The sequence below is a fragment of the Dipodomys spectabilis genome, unplaced genomic scaffold (assembly GCF_019054845.1).
Source record: "Dipodomys spectabilis isolate Male_0828 unplaced genomic scaffold, ASM1905484v1 ptg000772l, whole genome shotgun sequence".
Classification (NCBI taxonomy): domain Eukaryota; kingdom Metazoa; phylum Chordata; class Mammalia; order Rodentia; family Heteromyidae; genus Dipodomys; species Dipodomys spectabilis.
This window is the reverse complement of record NW_024871449.1, coordinates 114,874-130,904: the sequence shown is the minus strand read 5'-3', so window position 1 is coordinate 130,904 and position 16,031 is coordinate 114,874. Positions and strand designations below refer to the sequence as shown.

Below are 16,031 nucleotides of genomic sequence, written 5' to 3'. Positions count from 1 at the left end.
TTATCAAATCCCTTCTGTTACTCTTTTATCCCTCATCTGATCACCATTTTTATTTAAACTACATTTTGTCCAGCTGGGCACTAGTGGCTCACGCCTATAATCGTAGCTTCTCAGGAGGCTGAGATCTGAGGATTGTGGCTTGAAGCTAGACTAGGCAGAAAAGTCTGAGAGACTCTTATCTCCAATTAACCAACAAAAAGCCAGAAATGGAAGTATAGTTCAAGTGGCAGAGTGCCAATGTTAAGCAAAAAATGCCAAGGCTGAGTTCAAGCTCCAGTACTGGCACACACTGGCACATGCGTGCGTGCATGCGCGCGCGCGCGCGCGCGCGCGCACACACACACACACACACACACACACACAATTATCCTTCAAAAAAATGACCATTCTCATGATTCAAAATTCAAAGTGCTCAAAGGACAGCTGGCACCACGTGTGCCCCCCAGTAGCTAGCGCAGTCTACACGTGTCTGCTCCAACAGTGCCCACCAGATGGCAGAGCCCCGGGGCACTGCCTTGGCTCAGCTCCCTCCGAGATCACCCTACAGGTACTTAGTCCATGCAGGCCACTGTAACGAAACACCACAGCCTTGGCTGGATTATGAGCAAGAGTTTATCGCTCATGGTTTTGTTAGCTAGAAGCTAACAAAAGTGGTTGGGGCCCACTTCCTATATGTGGAGAAGGGACAAGAGAACTCTCTCGTGTCTCTTGTTGTAACAGCACTGAGCTGGGTATGGTGGCAGACACTTGTCATCTGAACATTCAGAAGTCTGAGGACAGAGGATTGACTACAGGCTATCACCTTAGCCAGCCTAAACTACACAGCACGACCCTGTCTCCAAAACCAAAAGTAAAATAAAAGCAGAGCCCATTCCTGGAGTTCCACCTCCTGATCTCAAGGCCTCTAACAGAGACACCTTCTAGAACGCTGCCCTGAGGGCTGGGTCTCCAGCAGCACCTGAGGGCTTCCCTCTGCTGCTGCTTCTCACCATACTCCATCACTAAACTGTGACCTTATTTTCTGGTGACAGTAAGTTACCACTAGAGGTAACCCAGACCTTTTGCTTTATTTATTTATTTATTTTGTTGGTCCTGGGTCTTGAACTCTGGGCCTGGGCACTGTCCCTCAGCTCTTCAGCTCAAGGTGAGCACTCTACCACTTGAGCCACAGCGCCACTTCCCATTTTCTGGTGGTTTGCTGGAGAGAAGAGTCTCACGGAAAGCCCAAGCTGGCTTTGAACCTCACTTCTCAGATCTCAGCCTCCTGAGTAGGAATACGGGCGTGAGCCACCAGTGCCTGGCTTTGCTTTGTTTTTGAGACAGATGTTGCCTGCGCCAGTGTGGACCTTGAGCTTCCTACTTGTGTTTCCCAAATAGATTGGATGAAGCATGCCCCCAAACGCCTAGCTATTGTTGGGACGGGGGTTGGGGGGTCGCATTAGTTTTTGGTCAGGGCTAACCTTGACTGCAGACCCTCCCAATCAGTAAGGACAAGCTTACTGGAAAAAAAAATGTGTGGGGGTACTGGGTTTTGAACTCAAAGCTTCTTGCTCACTCAGCTGGCATTCTACCACTTGAGCCACACCTCCGGTTCCAGTTTTTTGGAGACATTAGAGTCCCTCTGGACTGCTTTGGAACTGTAATCTTCAGATATAGGCCTCCTGAGTAGCTAGGATTACAGGCATGAGCCACTAGCACCTGACATTATCTGTGGCCAGCATCAGCTACTGCTCTATAATACTGTGGCGGCCTTTCCTCCGACTATTTTCTGCACTCGGGCTCATCTTCTCAGCCCAGGGATCATTATTCTTATGAATGTCCCCAGGGATCTTTCAGCTGGTAATACAGATCAGTTTGTTTTCATACTGGCACATGGCATGACCAGGTGTCTGGTGTGTGAGTGACATGTGGGCCTTCTTTCTCGGGATGTTGGCACATGGGCAAAGGCCTTGGAGACCTTCCCCCAGGCAGGATGGAAAAACGGGGGGGGGGGGGGTACCTATGGAGGTCTGACCACGCTCCTACCTGAATCACCTCTCCACCCTCAAGGCACCATTAGGCCAAGGTCCCCAGGTCACTGGGAGAGGACAACAAGTTCTAGCTCTGGTGTGTCTGTACACTCTCCCCTCCACCTGTTGCCACGTGAAGCACAAAGTGTGGGCTTCCCTGTACCTGGCAAGTGTGTGCATGCTGAGCGGGAAATCTGGACCCTAACTCTCTCCGGGGAGATCATCACCCAGGACAGGGACCATAGTGTCTGTTCCTAAAAACATCTTAAAAACAGATCAGCAAAAGCTGGGCACCGGTCGCTCATGCCTGTTATCCTAGCTACTCAGGAGGCTGAGATCTGAGGATCATGGTTCAAAGCCATCCTGGACAGAAAAGTCCATGAGACTCTTATCTCCAATAAACCACTAGAAAACCGGAAGTGGCGCTTCATGAAGAGCTCAGGGACAGTGCTCAGGCCCAGAGTTCAAGCCCCAAGACCGACAAAAAACAAAAACAAACAAAAAAACAGATCAGCAAGGGGGTGGGGACAGGAGGGGAAAAGAGAGAGAGGGAAGGGGTAATATTGTCCAAAAAGAAATACATTCAATTACCTGACTTAAGTAACTGTAACCCCTCTGTACATTACCTTTATAATTAAAAAAATGCAAAAAATGAGAGAGAGAAAGAGAGAAGGAGGGAAGGAAGGAAAGGAGGGAGGGAGCGAGGGAGGAAAGGAGGGAGGGAAGAAGGAAGGAAGGAAGGAAGGAAGGAAGGAAGGAAGGAAGGAAGGAAGGAAGGAAGGAAGGAAGGAAGGAAGGAAGGAAAGAAGGAAGAGAGCCGGGCGCTGGTGGCTCACGCCTGTAATCCTAGCTACTCAGGAGGCTGAGATCTGAGGATTGCGGTTCAAAGCCAGCCCGGGCAGGAAAGACCGTGAGACTCCTATCTCCAATAAACCACCAGAAAACCGGAAGTGGCGCTGTAGCTCAAGTGGTAGAGTGCTTGCCTAGAGCTGAAGAGCTAAGGGACAGCGCCCAGGCCCAGAGTTCAAGCCCCACGACCGACCAAAAAAAAAAAAAAAAGAAAGGAGGAAGAGAGTTGGGAGAAAAAAGTTGGAAAAAAAGTTAGGGGAAAAAAAGCTGGAAGATTAAAAAACAACAACCAACAGATCAGCAAGGCCACTAGGGCTGGGCAGGAAGCTGGGACAAGAAGCCTACTGGGGCAGGGGCTTCCCCACCCTGACTCACCCCACTGGGGGTAGGAGTCCTCACCCTGACGGGCCCCACTGGACTGCTGCTTCCTTGTGAAATGGAATGGGAATGGGGAGACACTGCCTGTGTCCATTAGCGTGGCTATGATGCCACCTACTGGCAGAAGTTGGAAAAGCAAGGGCTGAAGCAAGACTACACCCCCTGAGGGTCTGGCAACACACGACCACTTCTCCAGAACTGGCAAATTAGAACACAGAATGAAACAGAAGTTGCAATCACCTGTTTGGGCAGCAGTGACCTTGTGCCTCCGACAGGTGTACCGAGGTCATCTCTGCACCTGAGCCGTGCAGGATGACATACTTCACCCACAGACTGTCAGGGGCCAGGGCTGTCCCCTCATAGGGCTGGGACACCTGTCCCCTGGGTTTTCATTGAGGGGTGATGCAGAGACAGGAACTTGGGAGACTCACAGGGATGCTGTATAGGGGAAACCTCAGAGGAGGGGACACAGAGCTGAGACACAAATGACCCAATGTCAGGGAGGAGACGGTGATGTAATGCAAGGGAGCAGAGGGGAGGGGAGCAGGGAAGGAGAGCCAAACCAGAGCAAAACCAGAAGAGCCAAGCTGCAGGGGGGTGTGGGCAGAGCAATGGCCTCTGGGGAGGGGTGGGAGAGACACCGAGGCTGGTCCGCTCCCTTTCTGGCCCCCATGCCAATGTTGTGGGAGAATTCACAGGGCATTTGGTCTCCTTCTGTTACCAGGACAAGTTAAAGACATGAACCAGAGGAAGATACAGGACTCCAGCGAGTGCCATCCCAGTAAGGGGCCCTCCGTTTTCCCATGGCCTCCACCAGGCCTGGCACCAGGATGCCTAGCAACACCTGGCACCATTTTCACAGGTCAGGCCTCTTACGATTCTCTCCTGGCTCAAATCCCTGAGAACAGCAGGAAAGTCTGCCACGGCCAGGAAGGAATCTCGCCTCTGCCTCTTCACGCGCACAAGACCCTGGGAGAACAGTGTTATAAGCTGGTGAACAGCTATCTGATCAGCTTTGCCTCCCAAAAGCCTTGGGATCCATGGAAAACCATGGGGCTGGGTTTCTAATAGACTCAAGACTTCATGGCAGGCCAGTGGCTTCAGAAAGAGAGCCCCGTCTTCCTACCATCTTGGGAGGGTGACACAGTAGGAAGGATCATGGTTCAAGGACAGCCCAGGCAAAAGTTAGTTTGCAAAACTCCTCAACTAACAGCTGGACATGGGGGGACACAGCAGCACAAGCTTGTCATTCCAGCTTTGTACCCCGCTGGGAAGCAAGACCCCCTCTCAAAAATAATCCACAGTTGAGCATTGGTGGCTCACGCCTATCATCCTAGCTACTCAGGAGGCTGAGATCTGAGGACTGCAGTTCAAAGCCAGCCCAGGCAGGAAAGTCCATGAAACTTACGGGCAATTAACCACCGAAAACCAGATGTACACTGTGGCTCAAAGTGGCAGAGTGCTTGCCTTGAGCAGAAAAGCTCAGGGACAGTGCCCAGGCACCACAACTGATGACAGACAAAACAGAAACAAAAACAAAACCAACAGCAGAGGCGGGATGGGAGGGAAAAACTGGGAGTGAAGGGGTGACACTGTTCCAGAAGAAATGTGCTTGTTACTTAACTATGAAGCAGTAACCCTCTGTATATCACCTTGATAGTAACAACTTTTAAAAACAGCATAAGGAAGTCTGGAGGCATGGCTCAGTAATAGAGTAACCACCTTGTACATGCAAGCCCTGAGTTCAAGCCTCAGTTCTTCCAAAATCAAAAGGAAATGAATAGAAAAGGCCTGGGCCCGTCCAGGGCCCACACCTCAGCTCTGCAGATGACTGGTCTACAGCTCTGGGCAGCAGCACACAGCTCTAGCTCAGTCTCTGTGAAGTGGCACCTGTGGCTCCAATGATTTGGGCAGACACCATGTGAAAAGCCCAAGAAGGGGCAGCCATCTACAGACATCTGAGCACTGGACATGTGAACAAAGTGCTGTGTGCGGAGCAGGGCTGCATCCAGGAAGGCGCAGGAATGGTTGGCTCCTGTGACTGTCGTCCCCGGAGCCAGGTGTCCTGTGCCTCCGGGGCCCTACAGCTGGCAGCAGCTCCCATGGTACAGCTGTCTGCCCTTTGGAAACCACAGTCCTTCCTGCACCTGTTTCCTCACCTGTAAGATGGGGCTACAAACAGTGTGAGCTGCGGCTGGAGAGGCTGCACGAGGCCTGGGCAGTCGGAGCTCACTGAGGGCATGCGTTTCCAGCACTCGGAGCCCACTGTATACACTCCAAGCCTCGGTCCAGGTGCTAAGTGTCCACAAATTGGGCAGGCACAAGCCCTGCCCTCAGGAGACTTTTCCCTCCAGTAGGGAACAGCCCCCCAGGATCAATCAGGAAAGATCAAGGTCAGACGACACACTGCTCAGAGGGCAACTGGAGCCAGGAGGGAAAGGGTGACGGGGAGGCGGGGCCGGGGGCCGGGTTTAGGCAGGGGCCCTGTGGGTACCTGGGGAGGAGTAGCTCAGGCAGGGAGAGGAGCCAGTGCAAAGGCCCTAAAGCAGGACCACAGACAGAGGAGGGCGCCCTGGAGGAAGAACCACAGTCATGAGGTCCCATAGCGCCAGCCTGCAGGAATGGGACTTGGGGGGACCGGGGCCTGGACTCCATGCTGCCCCACGGAGCGGTGTGCTGACTGAGTATGCTCAGAGATGGGGGAAGGGCATGCTGGCAGGACACGACACCGATGACAGTGCTCAGAATGAGGACACACCTAGAAGGTGGCACAACAGAACCAGCGTGGGTGTGAGAACACAGCCGATGGAGACCCCAGACGCTGAGCCTCAGAGGTCAGGTCATTCTGGAAGGGGAGGGAGATTATAGGGGAAGCCTGCCTGGGCTACCTCAAGGCCGGTGGCCTAAAATTTAAGCACCCAAGTGGGGCCAAGCCCTGAGGGAGGAGACGGTGCACCCTCAGCCACCTGGGACTGGAGGCTGTCAGCCCAGGGCTCCGGGAGCTCACAAACCCCTCCTAAGCCCAGAAATGTCTAGGTCATCATTTTGGAGCCCACCAGCCCAGAGGCTCCTCCAGCAAGGGGGTCAGAACGACTCCAGATGCCAGGCTCAGAGAACAGCTCCAAGCCAGGTCCAGGCTGGACTCAGGATGGAAGGTGCCACGATGTTACCGCCCCAGTCCTGCCCCTGGGACTCTGTACTGCAGCCACCAGGTGGCGCTCTCTGGGGTGCTGGGCTGCAGTGGAGCTCCAAGGACAGCAGAGCCACCTACACAAGGCGGCCCCAGACAACTGGCTCTGCCTCACACCCTCCAACACACCAAGGTCCCCATGTCCACCCTTGCATGCCGTTCCAGTCACAGCCTTCCACCTCGCTGGGGAACAGGGATGAAGGGCTGTGCTGTGGGGGCCTCTGGGCAGAGAAGAGGCCATGCGAGGGAGCCCTGGCGAAGAGGCTGTGCCCTTAGAAAAGGAACCCAGAGAGATTCCACACAGCTTCTAGCACATGAGGACAGGGAGAGGACTCCGCCTACTAAGCCGGGGACAACCCTGCCAGACACAGCCTGCAGCACCCCAACATGAACTCAGCCGCTTCCAGGACCAGGAGAAGTCCATTTCTGCTGCTTAAAAGCCTCCTCCCAGGCACGTCTGTCTGCGCATTCTCAGAGTTACTGCAGATACACTTCCAGTCCACCATGATCAGGAAAATGCTGTAAGCCATAGGACAGAGGCCTCTGGTCCCTCAGGGCAATCAGAAGTTATGTTTACATGATGACATTGTCATCTATTATGTGTGTGCCAGCATCATGTCCAAAACGCAATGTATCTTAATGTTACAAAGCGTCTCATTGCTAAAAATGCCAGCAATCACCTGTACCTTCAGACTGCCCATGGCGGGCTGGCCTCGGCCCTGGACGGCTGCTGGCTGATGGGGTGGTGGGTGCTGGGGGTAAGGGAGCCAGATCAACTTCAAGGGAGAGAACAGTGAAGGCTGTGGAGTAGACAGACTCTTCCTTTCACAAAAGATTTCTCTGCAAGCTGGATGCCGGTGGCTCACACCTGTAATCCTGGCTACTCAGGAGGCTGAGATCTGATAGTGGTTCAAAGCCAGCCCAGGCAGGAAAAATCTGTGAGACTCATCTCCAATGAACCACCAGAAAACCACAAGTGGCACTGTGTCTCAAAGTGGTGGAGCACTAGCCTTGAGCAAAAGAGCTCAGGGACAGTACCCAGGTCCTGAGTTCAAGCCCCATGCCAAAAACCAAAACAACAACAACAAAAAACTTCTCTGGAACACCCAGTGCTGTCTGCTGGTGCAGTGCTGTGTACGGGTGCAGTGCTGTGTGCTGGTGCAGTGCTGTGTGCTGGTGCAGGGCTGTGTGCGGGTGCAGGGCTGTGTGCGGGTGCAGGGCTGTGTGCTGGTGCAGTGCTGTGTGCTGGTGCAGGGCTATGTGCTGGTGCAGGGCTGTGTGCAGGTGCAGTGCTGTGTGCGGGTGCAGTGCTGTGTGCTGGTGCAGGGCTGTGTGCTGGTGCAGGGCTGTGCGCGGGTGCAGTGCTGTGTGCGGGTGCAGTGCTGTGTGCTGGTGCAGGGCTGTGTGGTGGTGCAGTGCTGTGTGCTGGTACAGTGCTGTGTCCTGGTGCAGTGCTGTGTGCTGGTGCAGTGTTGTCTGCAGGTGCAGGGCTGTCTGCGGGTGCAGTGCTGTGTGCTGGTGCAGTGCTGTCTGCAGGTGCAGCGCTGTGCGCTGGTGCAGCGCTGTCTGCGGGTACAGGGTTGTGTGTTGGTGCAGGGCTGTGTGCTGGTGCAGGGCTGTGTGCTGGTGCAGTGCTGTCTGTGGGTGTAGGGTTGTGTGCTGGTGCAGCGCTGTGTGCTGGAGCAGTGCTGTGTGAGGGTGCAGTGCTGTCTGTGGGTGTAGGGTTGTGTGCTGGTGCAGTGCTGTATGCGGGTACAGTGCTGTCTGTGGCTGCAGGGCTGTGTGCTGGTGCAGGGCTGTCTGCGGGTGCAGGGTTGTATGTTGGAGCAGTGCTGTGTGCTGGTGCAGTGCTGTGTGTGGGTGCAGTACTGTGTGCTGGAGCAGTGCTGTGTGCTGGTGCAGGGCTGTGTGCGGATGCAGTGCTGTGTGCTGGTGCAGTGCTGTGTGCGGATACAGTGCTGTGTGCTGGAGCAGTGCTGTGTGTGGGTGCAGTGCTGTGTGTGGGTGTAGGGTTGTGTGCTGGTGCAGTGCTGTATGCGGGTACAGGGTTGTGTGCTGGTGCAGGGCTGTGTGCTGGTGCAGGGCTGTGTGCTGGTGCAGTGCTGTCTGTGGGTGTAGGGTTGTGTGCTGGTGCAGCGCTGTGTGCTGGAGCAGTGCTGTGTGCTGGAGCAGTGCTGTGTGCAGGTGCAGTGCTGTGCTGGTGCAGGGCTGTGTGCTGGTGCAGTGCTGTGTGCGGGTGCAGTGCTGTCTGTGGGTGTAGGGTTGTGTGCTGGTGCAGTGCTGTATGCGGGTACAGTGCTGTCTGTGGCTGCAGGGCTGTGGGGGGGTGCAGGGCTGTCTGCGGGTGCAGGGCTGTCTGCGGGTGCAGGGTTGTGTGCTGGAGCAGTGCTGTATGCGGGTGCAGTGCTGTCTGTGGGTGCAGGGCTGTGTGCGGGTGCAGGGCTGTGTGCGGGTGCAGGGCTGTGTGCGGGTGCAGTGCTGTGTGCTGGTGCAGTGCTGTGTGCTGGTGCAGGGCTGTGTGCTGGTGCAGTGCTGTGTGCTGGTGCAGGGCTGTGTGTGGGTGCAGTGCTGTGTGTGGGTGCAGTGCTGTGTGCTGGAGCAGTGCTGTGTGCGGGTGCAGTGTTGTGTGCTGGTGCAGGGCTGTGTGCTGGAGCAGTGCTGTCTGCGGGTGCAGTGCTGTGTGTGGGTGCAGTGCTGTGTGCGGATGCAGTGCTGTGTGCTGGTGCAGTGCTGTCTGCGGGTGCAGTGCTGTGTGCTGGTGCAGTGTTGTGTGATGGTGCAGTGCTGTCTGTGGGTGCGTTGCCCCACAGCAGAACTTCCTAAATTACAAAGTCAATTCTCTTAAACCCTGAAGCAGCTTTATCAACGTTTCTGGAATGTGATAAATGCTTTGTTGTCCTTGCAACAGTGCTGGAACTCTCCACCAGGAGGCGCCACTGTCAGAAGCTTTGTAAGAAGCAGCTCTTCCTCCGCTAAGTGGGGGACTATCAGGCCCCCCCTTCTAACTCCGGCTCCCTTGCAGTCCCTTCCTGCACTGACCTGACCCCGTGAGGCCAGTAATCACCTTCTTTCAAGCCTCTGCTTGACTTCCCACCAGCCACAAGGTCTCAAGGGCAACTAGAAGGATGATTCCCTCATACTTCCAGAAGAGTTCTGGTTTACCTTGCCCTTAACCATAAGAGAGGGCAGCTTTGGCCATCTCAAATAACAGGAGGAGTGTTCTTAAATATCAGGACTCGAAGGTCACTGGCAGCATGGGACCAGGCATCCGTCTCAGCACACACCTCCACCAGAGCTCTTGAATGACAAGGTTCAATGCCAATGAGAATTTTCTTTTTGGTGGTGCTGGGATTTAAGCTTAAGACCTCATGCCTGCTAGACAGGTATCCTACCACTTGAACAACACCTCCAGCCCCTTCTGCTTTAGTAATTTTCTAAATAGGGTCTCACACTTTTCCAATGGGACCAGCCTCTGTCTGTGATCTTACTAGCTACAGCCTCCCCCAGTAACCAGGATCACAAGTACAGTATCATGTAACGCCTGGCTGACTGACTTCGAAGACAGCCACCATTTTTTGCATAGGCTGGCCTGAACCTCTTTGCAATCCTCCTCCTCTGCCTGAAGAGCAGCTAGGATTATAGGCAAGCCACCATGCCCAGCTGATAAGTTCCTGATTTTTTTTTTAGGGGGGGGCATAGGGGGTAGATGGGGGGAAATGCCAGTACTGAGACTTGAACTCAGGGCCTGGACATTCTCCCCAAGCCTCTCTATTCTCAAGGCCAGAGCTTTACAACTTGAGCCACAGTGCCACTTCTGGTGCAGCATGTGGTACTGAAGAATCCAACCCAGGGCTTCCTGCCTGCTAGGTGAGCACTCTACCACTAAGCCACATTCCCAGCCCAGGGCTTCACACTCTTGTTTGGCTTTTTTGCTCATGGTCAGTGCTCTACCACTTGGGCCACATCTCCACTTCCACCTTTTTCTGCCTGGGCTGACTTTGAACCAAGAGCCTCAAGATCTCAGACTTTGAGCAGCTAGGATAAAAGTCGTGAATTATTGGAACCCTACAAAAAATATTAAAAGAAAACCATTTTCTCTGCATAATATGTCTCATCAAGTAAGCGAAAACCACAGGGTTAAATCATGGAGTAAACAGGTATGCTGCCATCCAGGCTTTATTGCTCCAGGTAGAGAGCACAGACAGAGATTTCTTAAGGACCCCTAGCATTTCTGGAATTATTTATATTATAAACAACTAAAAGGCACCAGATGAGAGGCAGCCTGTCTCATGAAGATCTGCACCTGACCCTGGCCGAGATCTTCCTTGCTGTGGAAGTCCTACACAGCATCTTCTTGCAGTAGAAGGCTGTTCTGTCCTCACTGACCATCCACTGTTCAGGGGCCTTTGTCTGTGATCCTGGCTCAGTTTTCTGAATGGCTGGCTGCGGATTCTCCATCGGCATCAACTTGGCTGTACTCTTACGTTAGAGTTATGTTTCTTTTCCCCAGAGCTGAGGACCGAACTCAGGGCCTTGCGCTCGCCAGGCAGGTGCTCTTCCGCTGAGCTAGATCCCCAGCCCAACTTGCTTTCCTTAACCTCACGAGCCAACCTCTGCTAGCTTTGAACTTGGTCTTCTGCAGCTACTTCAGCTCTCCCGGGCTTCAGCTGAATAGTATTCTAATTCCCTTCAAGAATCCTTCCTTCACATGCACAGCTTGGCATAGCTTTAGTCTGTGAGGCTTTCAGTGCCTTCCTCGCTAAGCTTCATCATTTCTGGCATTTGGCTTTAAGAAAGAGATATGAGATTCGTCCTTTCAGCAGAACACAGAGAAAAATGCCATTGTAATTACTGTCCTAATTTCAATCTGTGTCTCAAAGACTAGGGAAGCCCAAAGAAAAGGAAACACAGAGGACTAACTGATGGGCAACAGAACATACATACCACTGACTAAGTTAGAGTATGGTTTACGGTGGCCCCGCCCTTCTCCATCCCTGCTGCACCCAGCTGCAGGGCAGGCAGCAGTGGGCCTTGTCCAGGCATGGCTGCGCAGGCCTGTTGGGCTTTAGGGCAGAAAGCAACAGGGCAAAGAGACAAAGCACTTGTCTATGACACCAGACTCTCTCTGGTCAGGTGCTGAGGTGGGACCTCAGCCAAGGGCTGTCCAAACCCCATACAGTGAGGCTCATGAGACTCCTGAGCCCCACTACAAACTTCCTCCCGACAGGTGAGGTCTGCTTCTGACCACAGTGGAGCCACCAGGTCAAGATGAGGCCGTGTGCAGGCTTGGGGCTCCACAACAGTGCAGCCCAGCTGATGACAAAGGCTGGCAGCGGATTGGCAGCTTTGTCTCTGGCAGCCTCCTACCCTCCTCACTGAGGTCAAAACCAAACCTCACTCCCAGGAGCCCCTCCAAGACTGACTGAACCAGAGCATCCATGAGCCCGCTGGTGGGCAAGGGAAGGGCCGGCTCTAGACCTGGGCTTCCTGTAAACTACCTTCCTGATCCCTGACTGGCACGGCCCATGGCTGGGCAGGCCAGGGCACTCACCCCATTCTGGCTGTTGCAGTGCCGGGTGCTGATGATGGCCCCTGCCTCCTCGATCATCTTCAGAATGGTTCCCCCGTGGACATTGCCGGCCACATTGGCATCATCCGGCCGCATGATCCTGGTGCAAGAGAGAGACTTGAGATGAGGCCTCCAGGACAGAGTGCCACCTGTGCACAGCGGCCCGGGGAAGGGCAGGGCCCTCAAGCAGCCCTCTGGCTCCCGGAAGGAAGAGAACGTCCCGCACATCTGGGCTCCCCTAGATAGGGTGCTCCTCATGGACAGGACACAAAGTGGCTACATGGTCCTCACTTCATGGGACGGGAACGCCAGAGACTTTCACCAGCTGCACCATGGGGAGAACCCTGCCCTGGTCCGGAAGGGTTGAAAGCAAAGGAAGGGATGTAACTCAGCCAGTGGGGTCCTCAGAAGCCTCCAAAAGCTAATCTCATGACCATTACCTCATCAAGACTCCCAGAAGAGCTGGGTGGCATCTGAGAACTGGATACGGGTCATATCTTTAAGACTTCTGAGCTCTGCCAGCAGGAGACCACTGGCTCCAATCTGTCCCCAGGGTGGGGAGGTGGTCAGGGAGTCCAAGGTAGTACCCAAGCCCAGGGTGGAAAGCTGAGAGCTCCCCACGGACAGGAAACACCAGCTCACTTCCCCAGCAGATGCACTGGTCCCTGCTGTGGACGGCCAGCCAGGCAAGGCACTGCACATCTTTCGAATCTCAACAAGCCAGCTTGTTTGTTGTTCCTACCCAGGGTGGCCCCAGGACAGCCTGGCACCTTCCCAGACAACACCTCGCTGATGGAACCCACGGTCACAGGTAATAACGGGGGCTGGGAATGTGGCTTAGTGCTTAGAGTGCTGGCCTAGTATGTGTGAAGCCCTGGGTTCACTTCCTCAGTACCACATAAACAACAAACAAAATGATAACAAGAAAAAACCAGGTGATAGCCAACAGACGGTGAGTGTGGGTCTGGCTGGCACTGGTTACGGGGCACACGGGCGGCTCCAGCCCTGGTGGGTGGCGTGCGGCCTCAGCCCAGCAGCCCCGGGACCTGGCATTTACTAACCCCGCCTTCAGCAGCTGGGAAGCTGAACAAGTCATATTCCAAAGATCAGGCCTGGCTTAGGCTTCTACCAGCTGAGGTCCTGAGCAAGCTGCCAAACTTGACCTCTGCATGCTGCCCATAAAGTGGCATACACCACACAGTCCCGCCGGTAGTGGGAGATAAACGCCCAAGACCATGCAGAGAGTGTCATCATCCTCAGCCCGTGTATGCACACAGCAGGTACTTGATACATGTTCACCCACAGGACTTTTCTCTTGGCTCCAGGAAAGAGTCAGAAGATGGCATTTTCTAGAGCAATGAACCCAGACATCCCCAAGTGATGGACAGCTGAGTCTGTCCCATCCCCAAAGCCATCCTCCCCCTGGGTGAGATGTGGCCAGGAGTGAGGCCCACTCAGGTCTGACAGCAGGGCTGGAAGCCACCTGCGTGGCAGCACAGTGACGTGAGGAGGGACCCGTGGAGCAGGAAGGAAGAAGGTATTTTCACAGTTTAATGTATAGAAATGTAACAGTGAAATCTTCCCACCTCTGCACCAGTAAGCTAAAAAAAAGTAAACAAGGGCTGGGAAGGTGGCTCAGCAGTAGAGAGCTTGCCTCACATGCGTGAGGCCCTGGGTTCGATTCCTCAGCACCACATAAACAGGAAAGGCCGGAAGCGGCACTGTGCTCAAGTGATAGAGCACTAGCCTTGAGTTGAAGAGCTCAGGGACAGTGCCCAGGCCTAGAGTTCAAGCCCCACGACTGATTAAAAAAAAAAAAAAAAAAGCAAACAATGCCAGTTGAGATCTGAGGATTGTGGTTCAAAGGCAACTCTGGCAGACAAATCAGAGACTCTTATCTCCAATTAACCAACAAAAACCAGAAGTGGAAATTGGCTCAAGTGGAAGAGTGCTAGCTTTGAGTGGAAAAATCCAAGTGACAGTGAAAGGCCCTAAGTTCAAGCACCCATGTCAGCACAAAAAGATAAATAAGCAGGGCACCAGTAGCTCACACCTATAATCCTAGCTACTCAGGAGGCTGAGATCTGAGGATCATGGTTCAAAGCCAGCCCGGGCAATGAAAGTCCATGAGACTCTTATCTCCAATAAACCACTAGAAAACCGGAAGTGGCGCTGTGGCTCAAGTGGTAGAGAGCTCTCCTTGAGCTGAAGAGCGCAGGGACAGCGCCTAAGCCCAGAGTTCAAGCCCTACGACTGACCAAAAAAAAAAAAAAAGATAAATAAAAAGTGGAAATCACACACACAAAAAATACTTGTTTTTTAAAAATGCATTTACAACTATAACCCCCCTGTACATCACCTTGACAATAAAATTTTAAAAAAAGAAAAGAAAGAAATTGCATTTACACTATTACGGGTCTTTGCAAATTTTAAGCTTGAGCTCCAACACAGCCAATTGTAAATCACAAAACAGTTTTAACAACGTGTCTCCTTGATTCCCGTTTCCAACTCAGCAGGAAGGCCCCTGTGCGCCCAGCTGCGGGGGGTGGGGGACAGCCAGGGGCCCTCTCCACAGGACAAGGCTGGCACGAGGCGGCAGAGCACAGAGCTGCCCAGGCCACGGCTCGCGGGGCGAGGACAGAGCATAGACCGTCTGAGGAGCAGCTGGCGCCTCTGTGAGGCTCCTTTGCCAAGAACACCAGTCCAGGCTGCCAGGAAGGAAGAAGGAAGGAGCCCATGGGCACCGAGGAAGGGAACCTTAGGGTAGCCTTTGTGATCAGAGGCTAGGAGTGGCTCCTAAGCTGAGAATCTGGAGCCACCCCAAGAAGCAGGGCTTAAGGTGAGGGGCAGGTTGCCTACTCCAGGAACCCCATGCCACCAACCAAGGACCCCACACATGGCGTTATCTCCAAGGGAGTAAGCATCAAAAGCTTCAACCCCATGCCTTCCCTCCCCAACCCGGCCATCACCTGCTGCCCTGGGGTCCTGCACCAAGGACCATCCCAACTCCCAGGCCACTGGCCACTGAGAAACACAGCCTCGGTTACATTAATCCCCAAAGGTCCTTGCCCTGGACAGGACTCTGCTGTCACTTCTACCATGAGGCCAAAAAGCCCAGCGCACTCAGTCCTGCCCTCAGGACTGCTCAGGCAGTGGCAGCCAGCAAGCTCCTGGTCCCAGTGGCTTCCCAGCCGGGCCTTACCCCCCCACCAGCCACTACCCCAGCGTTGCCTCTCCCTTCCTCCCAGACACACCCAATTGCCACACACCCAGCCAGACATGCCTCATCTCCAAGAAACAGGGGAGCCAGGGGAATTTGTGGCGCCTAGTTCAAGCTTTCGTTTTGGCAAACACAAGGGTAATAAAAGTATTGGAATTGCTCTTTACTATCAGCAAAAGAAAAATAGAAGAGAAGCAATGCCAGCAGAGAAGGCGAGACACTGGACCACCTGCTGGACCCAGCAGGAATGTGACCAGCACACACAACTCCTGGAGGCCCCAAGTTCAATGAAGACCCTCCTGAATCTGAAGGGCAGGGGCCAGCTCAGGTATCAGCCAGGGCCCAGCCTGCCCAGTCCCAGGCCTGACTGTGGAGTCAGACTTCTGGTTGAAGTCTGATCTGTGACATCCTCCCAGGAACCCATGCCCATTTTATTACCCCCACACACAACACACACACACACACACACACACACACACACACACACACACACACACACACACACATTCCCACGGAGCCCAGACTCCAGAAAAGCCAGCCAGCCAGGCAGGGATGCCGCTTCCTGCACGACCAACTCCTCTCCTTCTGGCTAGACCTCGCCGTCCTCTGCCAGCTGCAGTGGCTGGGGCTGCTGACTCACCCACAGCCTCCCCTTTCCCCTGCATGCCAGCTACTCCTGGCCCACACGAGAACCACACAGATCTAGTCCTAATGGGATAAACAGGCCAGGCTGGGTGGGGCCCCAGGCCAAGCTCCATGGGAACCACTGCCCTCTGCAGCATCCTCTGATGTGGGAAGCAGGCTGATGACATGGGC

The 16,031-nt window shown here is 54.1% G+C and overlaps 1 protein-coding gene across 5 annotated transcripts in view; it reads right to left on the bottom strand.

Moving 5' to 3' along the window:
* Acot7 (acyl-CoA thioesterase 7) overlaps window positions 1-16,031 on the bottom strand; it is a 94,002-nt gene that overhangs the window by 50,375 nt on the left and 27,596 nt on the right. For all 5 annotated transcript variants that reach the window (XM_042672802.1, XM_042672806.1, XM_042672801.1 and 2 more), the window contains exon 2: window positions 11,978-12,095. In XM_042672802.1, coding sequence (XP_042528736.1) covers window positions 11,978-12,095 — 118 coding nt within the window. The remainder of the gene's footprint in view (window positions 1-11,977; window positions 12,096-16,031) is intronic.